This window comes from Echiichthys vipera, assembly GCF_963691815.1.
Source record: "Echiichthys vipera genome assembly, chromosome: 14".
Taxonomy (NCBI): Eukaryota; Metazoa; Chordata; class Actinopteri; order Perciformes; family Trachinidae; genus Echiichthys; species Echiichthys vipera.
In genome coordinates this window covers 3216486-3232168 of record NC_139839.1, presented here as the reverse complement: position 1 = coordinate 3232168, position 15683 = coordinate 3216486, and the positions used below count along the sequence as shown (strand labels likewise).

Genomic DNA, 15683 nt, shown 5'->3' with positions numbered 1-15683 from the left:
ACTCATCACTCATCTTCAGCCTCTAAAATAAATAATAATTACCTAAAATGATCTTTGTTCAATGGTTAAGAGATCATCCAATGTTTAACATCTCTAAAAACAAAGTTAACATCCTTTTTTTTTTGCTTTATATTTGTGACTTTTCTAATTTTATGAGGACAACTGGGAAAACCTGAAATTGATATTATTATATTATATATTATATTTTTTCATTGTCCTGTAAACATATTTAATGCATCGGTGTCCCTTTGGGACAATTTGATCATTTCAACGATTTAATCATTATTATTATTATTATTATTATTATTATCATCGTCGTTATCATCATTAATATTATTGTTATTATTAAAGGTCGTGGGGGCAGCAGCTTTATCAGGGGACCCCAAACTTCCCTTTCCCGGGCCACATTAACCAGCTCTAACTGGGGGATCCTGAGGCGTTCCCAGGCCAGTGTGGAGATCTAATCTCTCCACCTGGTCCTGGGTCTTCCCCGAGGCCTCCTCCCAGCTGGACGTGCCTGGAACACCTCCCTAGGGAGGCGCCCAGGGTTCATCCTTACCAGATGATCCTGAACCACCTCAACTGGCTCCTTTCAACGCAAAGGAGCAGCGGCTCTACTCCGAGTTCCTCACGGATGCTGAACTTCTCCCCCTCTCTCTAAGAGAGACTCCAGACCCCCTCCTGAGGAAACACATTTCGGCCGCTTGTACCCACGACCTGGTTCTTTGGGTCCTGACCCAGCTTTCATGACCACAGGTGAGGGTTGGAACCAGGACTGAGTGGTAGATCCAGAGCTTTGCCTTCCTCAGCTCTCTTTTGGTCACAACGGTGCGGTAGAGCGACTGCAGCTCCGCCCCCGCTGCTCCGGTTCTCCGGCCAAACTCACGCTCCATCGTCCCCTCACTCGTGAACGTGATCCCGAGGTCCTTGAACTCCTTCACTTGGGGTCAGGACTCATTCCCTACCTGGAGTAATCAATCCACCGGTTTCCCGCTGAGAGCCACGGCAGACGATTTTAGATATGTACAGAGTGAGGTATCATTTTAGAGCGAAAATGAGGAGCAAAGAAACCTAAAATGAGCTTGTGTGAAGACTTCATTCAGAGGCTTACATGTTTTTATACACAAATAATGTCACACACAGTGTTTAAGTGTAGAAAATGTCCTTCATTTGGTCCAAAATATTGCTTACATTACATTACATTATAAAATAACATCACAGGATCAGTTACAGCTTGACTTTTAGAGCATATTTATAATCATAATTATACCTTTAGGATCAAGCACATTCAAATAGTAAGTATGAAGTTGCGGATCCCAGTGTAGTCCATTACAGTACATCGCTGGATGTCATATTCATTTATTTATCTAGAAATATACATTATGCATATTATACTTCTATATCAGAGTATCACAGTTGTTCATTTCAGTGCTTATCCAGCGTTCTCCTTCATCCCTAAAGGGCATTTTCATGTCAAATTAGTCGATAATGTGGCACAGTTTAAAATGTCCAGCTTAGTTTTTATGGTAACAATATTACTCTTAGTGTTAACAGTCACAGAACAAGACACAATCACTCGAACAAGAGGAACTTTAAAGTGCAAAACTACATAAAGGGTTCAAAGGGACGGCTGGGGTTGCTTTTGAACCATCTACGCATACTTCATCTAATCAGACTTCATCGTCCGTGAATGGAGCGTTCTGTTTCGTGACCTTTTGTTAGTGTTTGTGGTCTTTATTTTTAGCTTAAAGGAAAATTCCACCCTCAGATACTCTTACACCGAACGTCACCGAGCGAAGACATCTGACATTGTTCCAGCGTCGACACTTAATCTGTTTCTCTCTCACGTAGTTCAACAGTTTGAAACAGATGCTTGTTTGATTTCTCGCTGAACGTTCAGTGACGCCGCTCTCATGTTTGTACGCTAAATGGCAGCAGGGGGGTCCAAACTGTATGTTCTTAGGGTGCTTTAACTCTACATTTAAACTAGAATAGTAAAAGATTGGTGAGGGCTACCTTCACAGTTCTAATTGCAAGAATAACAAAGTGATATGATGTTTGAAATGTAGTTTAAATGGTTAAAATCTGCTCAGCCGCTGTGAAGATATCATTGTCGAAAGCTAAGAAAACTCTTTACAGTAACAGCGTATTGAGGAGTGTAACATGGGTAAGCTATACGTTTTGGGGGATTTCAACCAAACTGACGCAGAGAAACATACATTGAACATTTGACCTAAGGGAAAAACATCGCTGCGAACGTAAAGCCCTCCTAAACGTGAGGATATTGAACTGGAGAACATAGTTACGCGCTCACTGTAGCTTCATATTTTGTGTACAGACATGAAAGTGGCGTATTTCCCAAAAAGTCAAACTGTATTTTATGGCATAGTCAACAGTGTTAAAGTGTTTTAGTGTGGATTTATCCTTTTACATTCAATAACCATATGTTGGTCACCACGTGGCTTGATAAGCAAACAGGAAAGATGCTAGATGATACCTGCTAGACATGTTGACGTCGTCACCGCTACTACTCAACGCCATGATTCCACACCTTCAGCACACAGTTACGGAGTGTAGCGACACTGTTTACCGTGAGAAAATGCCAATAAATATAAACCAAACCAGAACTACACAATCAAACATGATCAGGCAGGAATTTGATCCAAAGTTACAACAACAGATGTTACTTAAGTGGTTACATTACTACTACACGTAGCTAGCAACATGCTAACGTCAGGGAAAGCTGCATCTTGGTTACTGATGTTGTTGATTTCTCCTCATTTTCATGTCACATTCATGCTGTAACCTGTTCTATTGTGTGGATTTTGGTTTACAGGGTTAGTAGAAGCCTTTATTGGTGATTTCTGACGATAGAAAATGTTCCTTCCCCTGCAAAATTACAGGTAGCTACATGCTAACGTCAGGGAAAGCTGCATCTTGGTTACTGATGTTGTTGATTTCTCCTCATTTTCAAGTCACATTCATGCTGTAACTTGTTCTATTGTGTCGATGTTGGTTTACCAGCCTTTATTTGGGATTTTTGACGGTAGAAAGTGTTTCTAAAACATTACGTCTACTGTCATTCCACTGATACATGCTAACGTCAGGGAAAACTAAATTACACATAGCTACATGCTAACATCAGGGAAAACTAAATTACACATAGCTACATGCTAACATCAGGGAAAGCTGCATCTTGGTTACTGATGTTGTTAATTTCTCCTCATTTTCAGGTCACATTCATGCTGTAACTTGTTCTATTGTGTGGATTTTGGTTTACAGGGTTAGTGTTGGGGTTAGTAGAAGCCTTTATTGGTGATTTCTGACGATAGAAAGTGTTGCTAAAACATTTGCTACTGTCATTCCACTGATAAATTACATGTAGCTACATGCTAACTTCACGGAGAGCTGCATCTTTTTTGCTAATGTTGTTAATTCTTCCTCATTTTCAGATCATCTTCCTGCTGGTTACATTTTACATACACTGCTACACGTAGCTAGCTACATGCTAACGCCAGGGGAAACTAAATTACACGTAGCTACATGCTAACATTAGGGAAAGCTACATCTTGGTTGCAGATGTTGATTTCATTTTCAGGTCACATTCATGCTGTAACTTGTTCTATTGTGTCGATTTTGGGTTTACAAGCCTTTATTGGCGATTTCTGACGATAGAAAGTGTTGCTTAAACATTACGTCTACTCCGTCATTCCACTGCTAAATTACACGTAGCTGCATGCTAACATCAGGGAAAGCTGTATCTTGGTTGCTGATGTTGATTTCTCCACATTTTCAAATCTTCTTCCTGTTGGAAAATGTTTGATTGTGTCGTTTTTGGTTTAAAAGTCTTTACTGGTGATTTCTAGATGTAAATAAGTGTAAAAGGTGACGCTATTCTCTGTTACAGTCAGTTTAAAACAGTCTGTTACATGTTGTTGAAGCTTAAGTATCGACGCCTGTGCAGTAAGCCCATTACATCAGCACGTCTAGCGTCTATTTACGAGCATCTACAAGGAAACACTCCTGCTTTAGCCGTGAGTCGCAGTTCCTGAAATGACCACTAGATGCTGACTGCAAGAAACTTTTAGAAGTTTATCTAAAAAGTCCAAACTTCTCTTTTGAAAAAAAGGAGGAACCAATTCCCACAATATGTTCTGGTTTCATTAGACTGTCTATTGTATTGTCTTCCTTTAGGACATATCTCAGCACATGCTTTGTTGATTGTCAGGTGTCTCAGTCAGTCATTGTTGTTGCTTCTTGCGTGGATTTATTCCCTCTAGTAGCAAAGATGGTAGTGGTAAACCCAAATCAAGGTTATAAATTGTCGCTTCAGAATACTTTGGTTGAAATTGCAGCCACTACATTCACGTTTTTTAAGGGTCTCTGGTTAAAACCACCAGGCAAGTCCCAATGGAAATTCCTTCATGGCTTCACATTAAGCAGTAAAACTTCGGTTGGGCTTTCGTTTCCTCGCGTGGCAACATTTAACCAGCAGCGCCAGCACAGTCATCGCAAGCAGCGCTATCACTACAACAGCAACAATATAGTTCTGGATGCCTGATCTGTGACACATTTCCTTGGTCACCTTCTCGATGTTGACCGGTTCTGAATACTCCGAGTGAACGCAGGTCACAGTCTCAATGTCGGGCACGACCACGGCCGAGTTCTGGACCATGTGCAGGAAGTCCAGGTTGCTGCAGCAGCTCAGAGGGTTGGAGCCCATGTAGAGGGTTTTTAGTGAGTGCTCCAGAGCGAGCATGGTGCTGTACTCCAGGGTGACCAGGTTGTTGTTCTGCAGGTTTAGTGACTCTATGGAGGAGTCTTTGTTCCACAAAGGTAGAGTGGTCAGCTGGTTGGTGGACAGGTCTATGTGTTTGAGACTCCTCAGCGAGGACAGGTCTGTGTTGAGACTGGAAATGTTGTTTTCCTTCAGGAGGAGGTGGACCAGGGAATGCTCCAGACCAGAGAGGGAGTCTTTCTGCATGTCTAACCCCGGGTTCAAGGACAAGTCCAGTAACTTCAGTGGGGTGTTGGTAAATGCATTTGCAGGCAGGAGCCTCAAACTGTTTTCAGACATGTTTAGGAACTGCAACTTTCTCATGGAAGAAAAGGAGACACAACCCGGAGGATCCTGGTGGTTTTGGTCCGAGGAACAGATTTTCAGATTATTCTGCTGGAGCTGCAGGTGTTGGATGCTTGGGAGTCTTTGAAAGATTTGATGGTCCAGGGTGGTGAGGTCGTTCCCATGCAAGAAGAGCTTTTCCAATGATTGCAGAGTGTTTTCCCCAAATGTCAGGCTCTGCAGCGAATTATAGCTGAGGTTGATAATCTTCACCGTCTGCAGAAGACCTTCGTAGGTGATGGAGAACGAGCTGATGCAGTTATTGCTCACATTCAGGACCTCCAGAGATCCCATGCAGTGAAAAAGGGACTCTGGTATGCTTTTGAGTTGGTTGTAACTCATGTCCAGGTGTCTCAGGTTATAAAAAAAAACATTTGTCTTTTTTTCAGGACTTCCTGTGACGTTGACGCTCTGAAGTTGGTTTCGTGAAACGTCCAGGTATTCAAGCCTGTTGTTTCTCGGGAGGAGAGGGAAGTAAGGCATTTTGTTTTCACTCAGATCAAGATACAGAAGTTTATAATACTCTGGCGATGTCCTGCTTTGGAAGAGCTCAATGCTGTTCTTGCTGAGATTGAGCACTTCTAGGTTACAGAGATTGAAGTCTGTGATGCACGTGATGGAGTTCTTGGACAGGTCGAGCTCCGTCAGATGATTCAGGGACTCAAAAGCTCCATCTTCGATCTCTAAGATGACGTTGTTTCGGAGGCTGATTTTTCTCAAAAATGAGGATCCGCGGAAGGTATTTTGTGCTATTTTGGTGATGCTGTTGCTGTTGAGAGAAAGGTTTTCCAGGGATGGAGAGTCGGCCAGGAAATAGTCCGACATCCCCGTGTACAGTCCATTGCTCGAAAGATCAAGGGACTCAACAGCTGTGAGAGGCCCAATGTTGATTTTGGAGAGAGCGAAAACATTTAAATGATTCCTGGACAGATCCAGGACTCGTAGATCAGTCATGTCTTTGAAGAGCCCCGGCTGGATGAAGTGGATCTTATTGGAGTGAAGCTTCAGATGATGGAAGCCGGTGCGGTACGCCAGAGTTTCCTGGGTGAGATTCTGCACCTGGTTGCGAGAGAGGTCCAGCATTTGGACGCCGCGGGGAAGGTCGACCGGGGCACTTCTGAGGCTCAGGTCGCCGCAAAACACATCCATCTGGACCTACGGAGGAAAGACAAACACACAAGTCTGATTAAGTCGGCACGCTGCCAGATCCATGACACAAGACAGAGCAAATGTTTAAAGCGTATACGTGGAGGGTCGACGTATGAGTCAGTGCGTCTACGGCATGTTCTTGGCAGCAAACACGGTCCCCTGAGGTTTATGACGGCGAGTTGTTCTAATGAAAACAATAACTTTTTTTACAACGGCTATTTCTCTTTCATTTAATTCACTGCTATTAAATGACTCCATCTCAAGTTCTTCAACCGACGTAACATCTTTAAAAGACAGACTTTTCCGATTAAAGACAATACACCTCATACCTTCATTACCCAATCCACCATTTTCATGATCTTCCTCCCTGTTCCCCTTAATAGGTTCAAATATTTAAGTTATTAAGTTCATAATGAAAACCATATGGACAGAGACGCTCATGACACTGTCTCCTTTCTCCGCTTCCTCTCCCAGGCTCTGTTCGTAGCTTCGTGGCATATCTGCGGTGTCCTATAAGTGGCATTCCTTGTTGTTTATGATCCGGCCCGTAAACAAACACATTGATTTATTCGAGAACTACCGGAGGGCAGAAACATCTTGTGTTTGTTGTCGGGCACCGAGGCACATTTTGAAAGTTTAATCATTTAAAAGATCTTTTCTCTGTGACTTCTGGAGTTTAAATCTCTGAATCTGATCTTTGTGCGTCACATTTAGTCAGTGGTGGTAAGTTACCAGTACATTTACTAATAATGAGGTATTTTGATGTACTTGTACTTCAGTATTTATGTTCCCTTTGCTACTTTATTCTTCTACTTTACCACATTTCAGTGGCAAATATTGTACTTTTTACGTACTTTTTACTCCACTACATTTATTTAATAACTTAAGTTACGTTGATAATACAAATTATCATCAACAAATAACTGATGATGTATTATTATAGGCTTTATTGATCCCCGGGGGAAATTCCCAAGTTGCTCAACAATAATAAAGTAACCACCCAAGTCCTTGGTAAATGGTAAATGGACTTATGGTAGAAGAAGTAACGCGCGGTGCATGTTGAGATATATGACTGCGTGAAGCGTGCCGTTTCATTTCCATGTGTGTGTTTGTGTAAAGAGCCCAAAATGGCTCCTGTTAAGAGACACGCTTACAACGCAGAGTTTACACTCAAGGCCATTAGTCACGCAGTAGAACACGGGAATAGAGCAGCAGCCAGAGAGTTGAACATGAACCAATCAATGGTGCCGAAGTGGAGGAAGCAACAAGACGACCTGCGCCGAGTAAAGAAGACTAAACAGAGTTTAGAGGGAACAGAGCGAGACGACTGCAGCTGGAGGACAAACTCCAACAGTGGGTTGTTGAACAGAGAGCAGCGAGTAGAAGAGTCCGTACGATCACTGTTCCACTGAAGGCAACAGCGCTAGCACGCTAACTTAACACCAATGAATTTAGAGGCGGTCCTTAACGTAACCCCAGCCTCCACTGTAGCATCTATTCTATGTGCCTTATAATGTGGTGCACCTTATATATGCGAAAAGTTTCCAAATAAGACGTTCATTGAAGGTGCGCCTGATAATGAGGAGAATACGGTACTCAAGGCGCTTTCACAGTGTTTGTCACATTCACACTGATGGCAGTGGACATCTACAGACCATCTAATCTAATGTAACCATTCTAACACATTTACACACCCATGCGCAGCACGGGGAGCAATTTGGGGTTCAGTGTCTTGCCCAAGGACACTTTGACATGTGGACCGGGGAAGATGGGGGATCGAACCGCCGATCTCTGGAATGGAGGACGACCCACCCTCTCACTAAGCCACAGTCGTCCATTGTTATCTGAATGAACATTTTGCGTGTTAAAGCCCCAGGTTCATAAAAGGGGCTTCAGATGATCTGTCTGTGAACAGTTTGTGTCACTGAATGTTTTACACACACACACACACACACACACACACACACACACACACACACACACACACACACACACACACACACACACACACACACACACACACACACACACACACACACACACACACACACACACACACACACACACACAAAGTGATGTGTTCTGCACGAGAAGCAAAAACTAAAACATGATTCACCAGAAACTCCAAGGAAACGATGTCACAGTCTACCGTACAGAGCCCTCTGCGCTGCCTCATCACCGACACTCGCCAGTTTCTCTTCCACCGACGCCAAATAAAGTTTCTCGGCCCAAATATTAAAGGTCTGACGGCAGCGCGGAGCTCAAGAGCTGAAACTAATAAAGCGTCTCTCTGAGTCCACGTTCAAAAGCTTTCAAATAAACTGCAGATAAACTAAAACGAAAACACCTCGAGCACCTGTCGGATTAGGTGTCTCTCCTCTCCTGTGGAAACAAACTCAAAACAGATGAACACACACACACACACACACACACACACACACACACACACACACACACACACACACACACACACACACACACACACACACACACACACACACACACACACACACACACACACACACACACACATTGGGTATTTATTTAGCTGGAAATGTGAGGAATGTGTTCCTGCAGTGAAGACGAGGAGAAAAAAGTGGATTTAAAAAGTCAGGGAGGCGGTTGAACCTCTGCTACAGACAGACAGACGAGCGTGTGTGTGTGTGTGTGTGTGTGTGTGTGTGTGTGTGTGTGTGTGTGTTTCTGTGCCTTTACTTACAACTTGGCATGCAGGGAGGTGGCGTGGAGGACGTGTGGATGCCGCCACGCAGCTGACCATCAGCGGGAAAAGCAGCTGGAAGGCGGCCATGGCGCTGCGGCACAAGGAGAGTGGGGATCACACGGGTTACAGAAACACATGAAGGCAGGAAGCATGCTGTCGGTGATACGACTCCAAAAGGGAAGGAAGAGGGAAGTAGCCCTACCTGCTGTGTGACACGGCGACCTATGACAGTGCTATTTATGCCCTCAGACACAAAAGGGGCTTTCTGTTGCCCGTGTGACATTTCTCTTTCATGCTGTCGTCTGGCTGCAGAACTGGTAGAACTGAAAACGCATGACTAAGAAGACTGTGTGTTTGCATGAGTTCTGGGTAAATTTGCACTGTAGGTTATTGTTTGGAAAGAGAGAAATGAAAAAAAAGAGGGCAGAGATTGTTTTGTCGCGACCTCGGTGACTCATGGTTTTTTACGAGACGAGAGCCCCGCGCCTCGTTATTGTGCGGAAACTTGCCAAAATGTTTCCTGACAGGTTCCCCTGAACAAAACACGACAACATGTGAGGCCTGCAGCGAGGCCAGGCCATGTGGGAGGGATCAGCATGGCGGCTGTGGTAAGTACCCACGGGGATGATAAGGACGGGGAAATCTAAGGGAAACAAACGGAGGGACCATAAAGACGGCAAACAGAAACGACCGCTCGGGGTTTCTGAAGTAGAAAATACGCCGTGTCATGTTGCTGTAAAACCAGAACACAAGACATGACAAAGGTAAAGTTCATGGGAACTCTTTCATGTGACGAGCAAGTTCAACAAAAGGTGTTTGAACACACGCATCATTCATTTAGTCTCTCATCTCATCTTCAGCCTCTTATCCGGGGTCGGGTCGCGGGGTCAGCAGCTTTAGCAGGGGACCCCAAACTTCGCTTTCCCGGGCCACATTAACCAGCTCTAACTGGGGGATCCTGAGGCGTTCCCAGGCCAGTGTGGAGATATAATCTCTCCACCTGGTCCTGGGTCTTCCCCGAGGCCTCCTCCCAGCTGGACGTGCCTGGAACACCTCCCTAGGGAGGCACCCAGGGTTCATCCTTACTAGATGATCCTGAACCACCTCAACTGGCTCCTTTCAACGCAAAGGAGCAGCGGCTCTACTCCGAGTTCCTCACGGATGCTGAACTTCTCCCCCTCTCTCTAAGGGAGACTCCAGCCCCCCTCCTGAGGAAACACATTTCAGACGCTTGTACCTCGACCTGGTTCTTTGGGTCCTGACCCAGCTTTCATGACCACAGGTGAGGGTAGGAACCAGGACTGAGCGGTAGAGCCAGAGCTTTGTCTTCCTCAGCTCTGGTGCGGTAGAGCGACTGCAGCTCCGCCCCCTTTTCCTCTTTCCCATGAATCGTCCCACGACCCCTCAGATTTATCAGGTGACCCTTTGAAGGGGGCCCCACCCTTATGTTGGGAACCACTGGACTAAACTACTAAAGAGTACAAATGCAGTTTACACACGGACGCAGATATAATAATGTGTTTATTTGTATATCCTGCATGTTTACTGATCACTTCTGTACTTTTACTGAGTTTGTAGTTTGACTCCAGGAGTTTGACCTGTAAAGGAGCAGTGCGTCAAATAACACATGTGAAATATAAAGAATATGATAATAAACAAAGACTGAATTACTTTTAATACTTTAGGTGCATTTTGTTACTTTTTGCTTTGATGGAGTTGTAACTTTGAAGCAGGAGAACCAGAAACACTGTGAGCATTTTATTTTGAAAGTATTGCAACACATGAGTATTTAAAAAAGTAAATATAGATTTAATACGTAGTAAACACATGATTTCATACGTTTTCTGCCTCTTAACTGCTGATTTTTTGATGCTTCAATTAAGTAAAAACGATAAACTTTCTGCAGAACAAATGACTTCTAATACTTTAAGCACATTTTGTTTCTTTTTACAGTGTTTAAAACTGTAAATATAGATTTAATATGTAGTTAACACAAGATTTCATACGTTTTCTGCCTCTTAACTGCTGATTTTTAGATGCTTCAATTAAGTAAAAACACAGATAAATGTACAATTGTACTAAAATATCATTGTTTTTAATGTGAAATCTCCTAATAACTGATCATTTCTGTACTTTTACTGAGTTTGGAGTTTGAATCCTGGAGTTTTACCTGAAAAAGAGCATTTTTATCTCAATATTTCTTCATCCACTGCAGTGCATCACATCACACATGTGAAATATGGAGAATATGACGATAAACTGTCTGCAGAACAAATGATTTCTAATACTTTAAGCACATTTTGTTACTTTTTACAGTATTTAAAACAGTGACTATAGATTTAATATGTAGTAAACACATGATTTCATACGTTTTCTGCATCTTAACTGCTGATTTTTTGATGCTTCACTTATTTAAAAATACATAAAAATGTACATTTTCACTGAAATATGATTGTTTTTGATGTGAAATCTTCTTTATAAAAGTAATAACTGATAATTTCTGCACTTTTACTGAGTTTGCAGTTTGAATCCTGGAGTTTTAGCTGTAAAATAACTTATTTTTGCACGTTTACTGAGCCGTTCAGAGCCGTTACACATCTGCTCCCAAAGGCTTCACACGACCAAACCATGCAACAGCAGCAGCAACAGCAACAGCAACAGCAGCAGCAGCAACAACAACAGTAACAGCAGCAGCAGCAGCAGCAGCAGCAACATTTACCTCACTTTCAGCTGATGGTGGCTAGTCTTCACAGTCCCGGTGCCTCCTGAGCATGTTGATTTCACATCCTCACACACACACACACTACATACACACTCACAGACGATCGATAGTAACCAAGGAAATCACCACAAGCCACAAAAGCTCCTCTCAGCTGACTCTCTCCTGCACATCGCACGGCTCCGGCTGCTGTCCAGCCATCACATCCTGTGAGAATATCCTCCTACCCCCCCTCCCTCCCACTGCTCTCAGGGAAATGCCTTATAAGGGGGTTGGGAAGTCCACTTTTATGCTCCACTTCAAGGAGACGCAACCCCCACCCCTCCAAAAAAGACCCTCTTTATGCAAAAGTCCCCTCAGACAGAGTTTGGATGTTCTCTCACACTGATCCACGTTTGGAATCTGTGGGATTTATAAGAGAAATAAATACACACGAGCCCTTCACATGTTTATTATGGTTCCCAAACTGACCTTTTATGGATAAATATGCGTCTCCACCCTCTGAGAGCGGACTGTCAGCCACGGTTATTGATGGTTTTATAAGAATCTGTGTGGGAGGGTTGAAATCATCACACATCCTTTTTTAAAGAGTGTGGGAGTCAAGTCTGGTTTGTCATGTGGCTTTGCTTTTGGTTCGCCGTACTGTAAACACACACACACACACACACACACACACACACACACACGCACACACACACGCGAGTATTGCTGAGACATTGGACAATATTGTGGAGATGATATTCAGCTGTGAATTCCTTTAACTTCACAATAAAAGTTCAGTGATGTCCAATATACACACACACACACACACACACACACACACACACACACACACACACACACACACACACACACACACACACACACACACACACACACACACACACACACACACACACACACACACACACACACACACAACACTCACTCTCCTCCTTCATGTGACTGTCAAGAGTGCTCTGGAGCAAGGCACTGCTCCTCTGACTGCTGCAGACTCACGGCTCGACTTTTAAAGGTTGCCATCGGTAACCTGGCGACCATTTTGAGATATTGGTAACCAAGTTTTGGCCTTCGGTTGCCGTCAGCAGCGAAACGTGCGCCGTGAAATAAACGCACTTTTAATATTTGTTGCATTTGGTTCAGGATCATCTAGTAAGGACGAACCCTGGGCGCCTCCCTAGGGAGGTGTTCCAGGCACGTCCAGCTGGGAGGAGGCCTCGGGGAAGACCCAGGACCAGGTGGAGAGATTAGATCTCCACACTGGCCTGGGAACGCCTCAGGATCCCCCAGTTAGAGCTGGTTAATGTGGCCCGGGAAAGGGAAGTTTGGGGTCCCCTGCTAAAGCTGCTGCCCCTGAGACCTGACCCCGGATAAGAGGCTGAAGATGAGATGAGATTTGGGATATTTCAACGTGACGACGCAACACAACAACAAAACCGGGTCTGACGTATAACTGCATATTACGTTCCACCAAAAAAACACGCTGCCCATGAACGGATTACTGAACGGGCCTAAACCAGCTCCATACCAGTCCAAAGGAGTCGGGGGACATTAGTTTAAAGTGTTATTACGGCGCAAAATCATCCCAGGGTCTTTGACACTGGCACTTACGTTCATCAAATAAGCCATCGAGACAGAGTCGCTAACAGCCGGACGTGGCTAACAGTGATTAGCTCGGGGCAGCACGGTGAAGGCATTCGAAGGTCTTTTTTAACCACTAATGCTGCTGAAAATAACAGCAAACCTCTGCAGCAGCATGAGAAGAGTCCCTACACACAACAAAGCAGCAACAGCGTAGTTAGTGAAGCCAGAGTTTATTAAAAGAGTGTTTTAAAGACTTACCTACTGGCCCCTGTACCAGCTCCTCTCATAGTAAAGTCCATTACAGTGGAAGGAGCCCATTGGTGCTTTGTTTTGTGTGTAGGGACTCTTCTCATGCTGCTGCAGAGGTTTGCTGTTATTTTCAGCAGCATTAGTGGTTAAAAATAATAAAAATGCAGAGATTTGTAAACATAGAAGAAGAAGAACAAGAAGAAGAATACGCGTTGAAGAAGAAGAATACGAAGAATATGCGTTGAAGAAGAAGAATACGCGAAGAAGAAGAAGAAGGAGACGAAGAAGCAGAAGAATCAGAATAAGAAGAAGAAAAAGCAGAAGAAGAAGAATCAGAATCGGAAGAAGAAGAAGAAGAAGAAGCAGAAACAGAAGAAGTCTTACCTGGTCTCTCTCTTCTTCTGCAGAGTCTGGCAGCTCGGTGGCAGGTTTGGTTTCACATTCATCCTTTCATCCCTTCCTCCTTTCATCCTTTCTTCCTTTCTGGTGTTTGATCCGCGGTGTCGTGTTGCTGCATCACATATAAAGCTCACCTCTGCTGCACACCTTCCTCTGGGGGGGTTATCCCCTTTTACAGGCTGGGATTCCCAGACTTTTCTGTTTCCATGGAGCTCAGCGTCACCGCACTGAAGGGTGTGTGTGTGTGTGTGTGTGTGTGTGTGTGTTTTTGGTTTTGTTTCCTGGAGGGACACAGTGAGATCAGAGGGATGTTTGTTCCAGCACATTAATCAGTAACGTAATGAGAGTGTGTTTGTGTGTGTGTGTGTGTGTGAGGGGAGGGGGGAGGCTGCTGGTGTGAGGGTCTGATCCACAGCTGTAACCTCAGAGGAGCTGCTCAGCTGGACCACGTCTGCCTCCTGCTGCTCACACTCCCACGGTGCAGCTGCTCACAGTCCCACGGTGCAGCTGCTCACAGTCCCACGGTGCAGCGGCTCACAGTCCCACGGTGCAGCTGCTCACAGTCCCAAAGTGCAGCGGCTCACAGTCCCACAGTGCAGCGGCTCACAGTCCCACGGTGCAGCTGTAAATGCACATTCACTCCAACGTCCTGCTTATCAACCATGAGAGAGATGCTAATGCTAATGCTAATAATGGTAATTCAGGCGGCAGCAGCTCAGTCCATAGGTGACTCTGCTGGGAACCGTAGGGTCGCAGGTTCGAGTCCCTGTGTGGACCATGAATGCAGCGTGGACTGGTGGCTGGAGAGGTGCCAGTTCATCTCCTGGGCACTGCCGAGGTGCTGCTGAGCAAGGCACCGCACCCCCAACTGCTCCTCGCTCTGACACCTCTCCATTAACCTGGAACCTTCTCGCTGTGAGGCGACAGTGCTAACCAGCAGTAAAGTAAAATAAAAGGAAACAATAAAAAAATAATAATAAAAAGCAAAATAATCTGACAAAAATAAATATATAATATAATATAATATAAAATCATTTAAGACATGAACATTAATTTAATTTACATATTTAAAAACATTATTATATATTATTTTATTAAAAAAGCACTTATTTATTATTGCGCTCTGAGGCTGCAGGGCTACTCGTCGTTCCTAGAGTCTCCAAAAGTAGAAATGGAGGCAGAGCCTTCAGCCACCAAGCTCCTCTCCTGTGGAACCAACTCCCAAGTGTTATTCTGGAGGCAGACACTGTCCCCATATTTAAGAGTGAACTCTTTATAAAGCTTACAGCTCGGGCTTACGAGCCCTCAGCTATGTTGTTATTCTTTAAGCTGATCTTGTTCTGCTTGATGATGCTGCTATAGGCCGTGTCTGCCGGGGGTTAACCCTGTTCCTGATCCTCTGAGCTTCTCTCCTCTCTGTCTGTATCATTCATGTCTCATCAGTGCATGTTACTAATTCAACTTCTTCCCCGGAGTTGTTTGTGTTTTGTCGTCTCTCAGGTCTCTGCTGATGGTGGTGGTGCCTGCTGCCGTGGTCCTGTGTGTAAGTCTCTGCTGATGGTGGTGGTGCCTGCTGCAGTGGTCCTGCATGACGCTTCCTGCTGCTGTTATAATCTATCACCTCAGCTGTGCTTGTTTCTACTGTTCTGCTGTATTAATAAGTCATAGTCACATTACTATAGATATTATTATAGTTACTGGAAGTTTGTCTGTCTCTGTCTTTGTCTCTGTCTTTGTGT

The 15683-nt window shown here is 44.3% G+C and overlaps 1 protein-coding gene across 1 annotated transcript; it reads right to left on the bottom strand.

Annotated features, from left to right (window-relative positions):
- Positions 1-1167: 1167 nt before the first annotated feature.
- Positions 1168-11835, bottom strand: lrrc32 (leucine rich repeat containing 32). The gene is made up of 3 exons (XM_083926373.1): positions 11713-11835; positions 8991-9084; positions 1168-6277 (listed from the first exon to the last, which is right to left on the bottom strand). The coding sequence occupies exons 2-3, from the start codon at positions 9078-9080 to the stop codon at positions 4436-4438; spliced, it is 1932 nt and encodes a 643-aa protein (XP_083782499.1). The 5' UTR covers positions 9081-9084; positions 11713-11835; the 3' UTR covers positions 1168-4435.
- Between the last annotated feature and the right edge of the window lie 3848 nt (positions 11836-15683).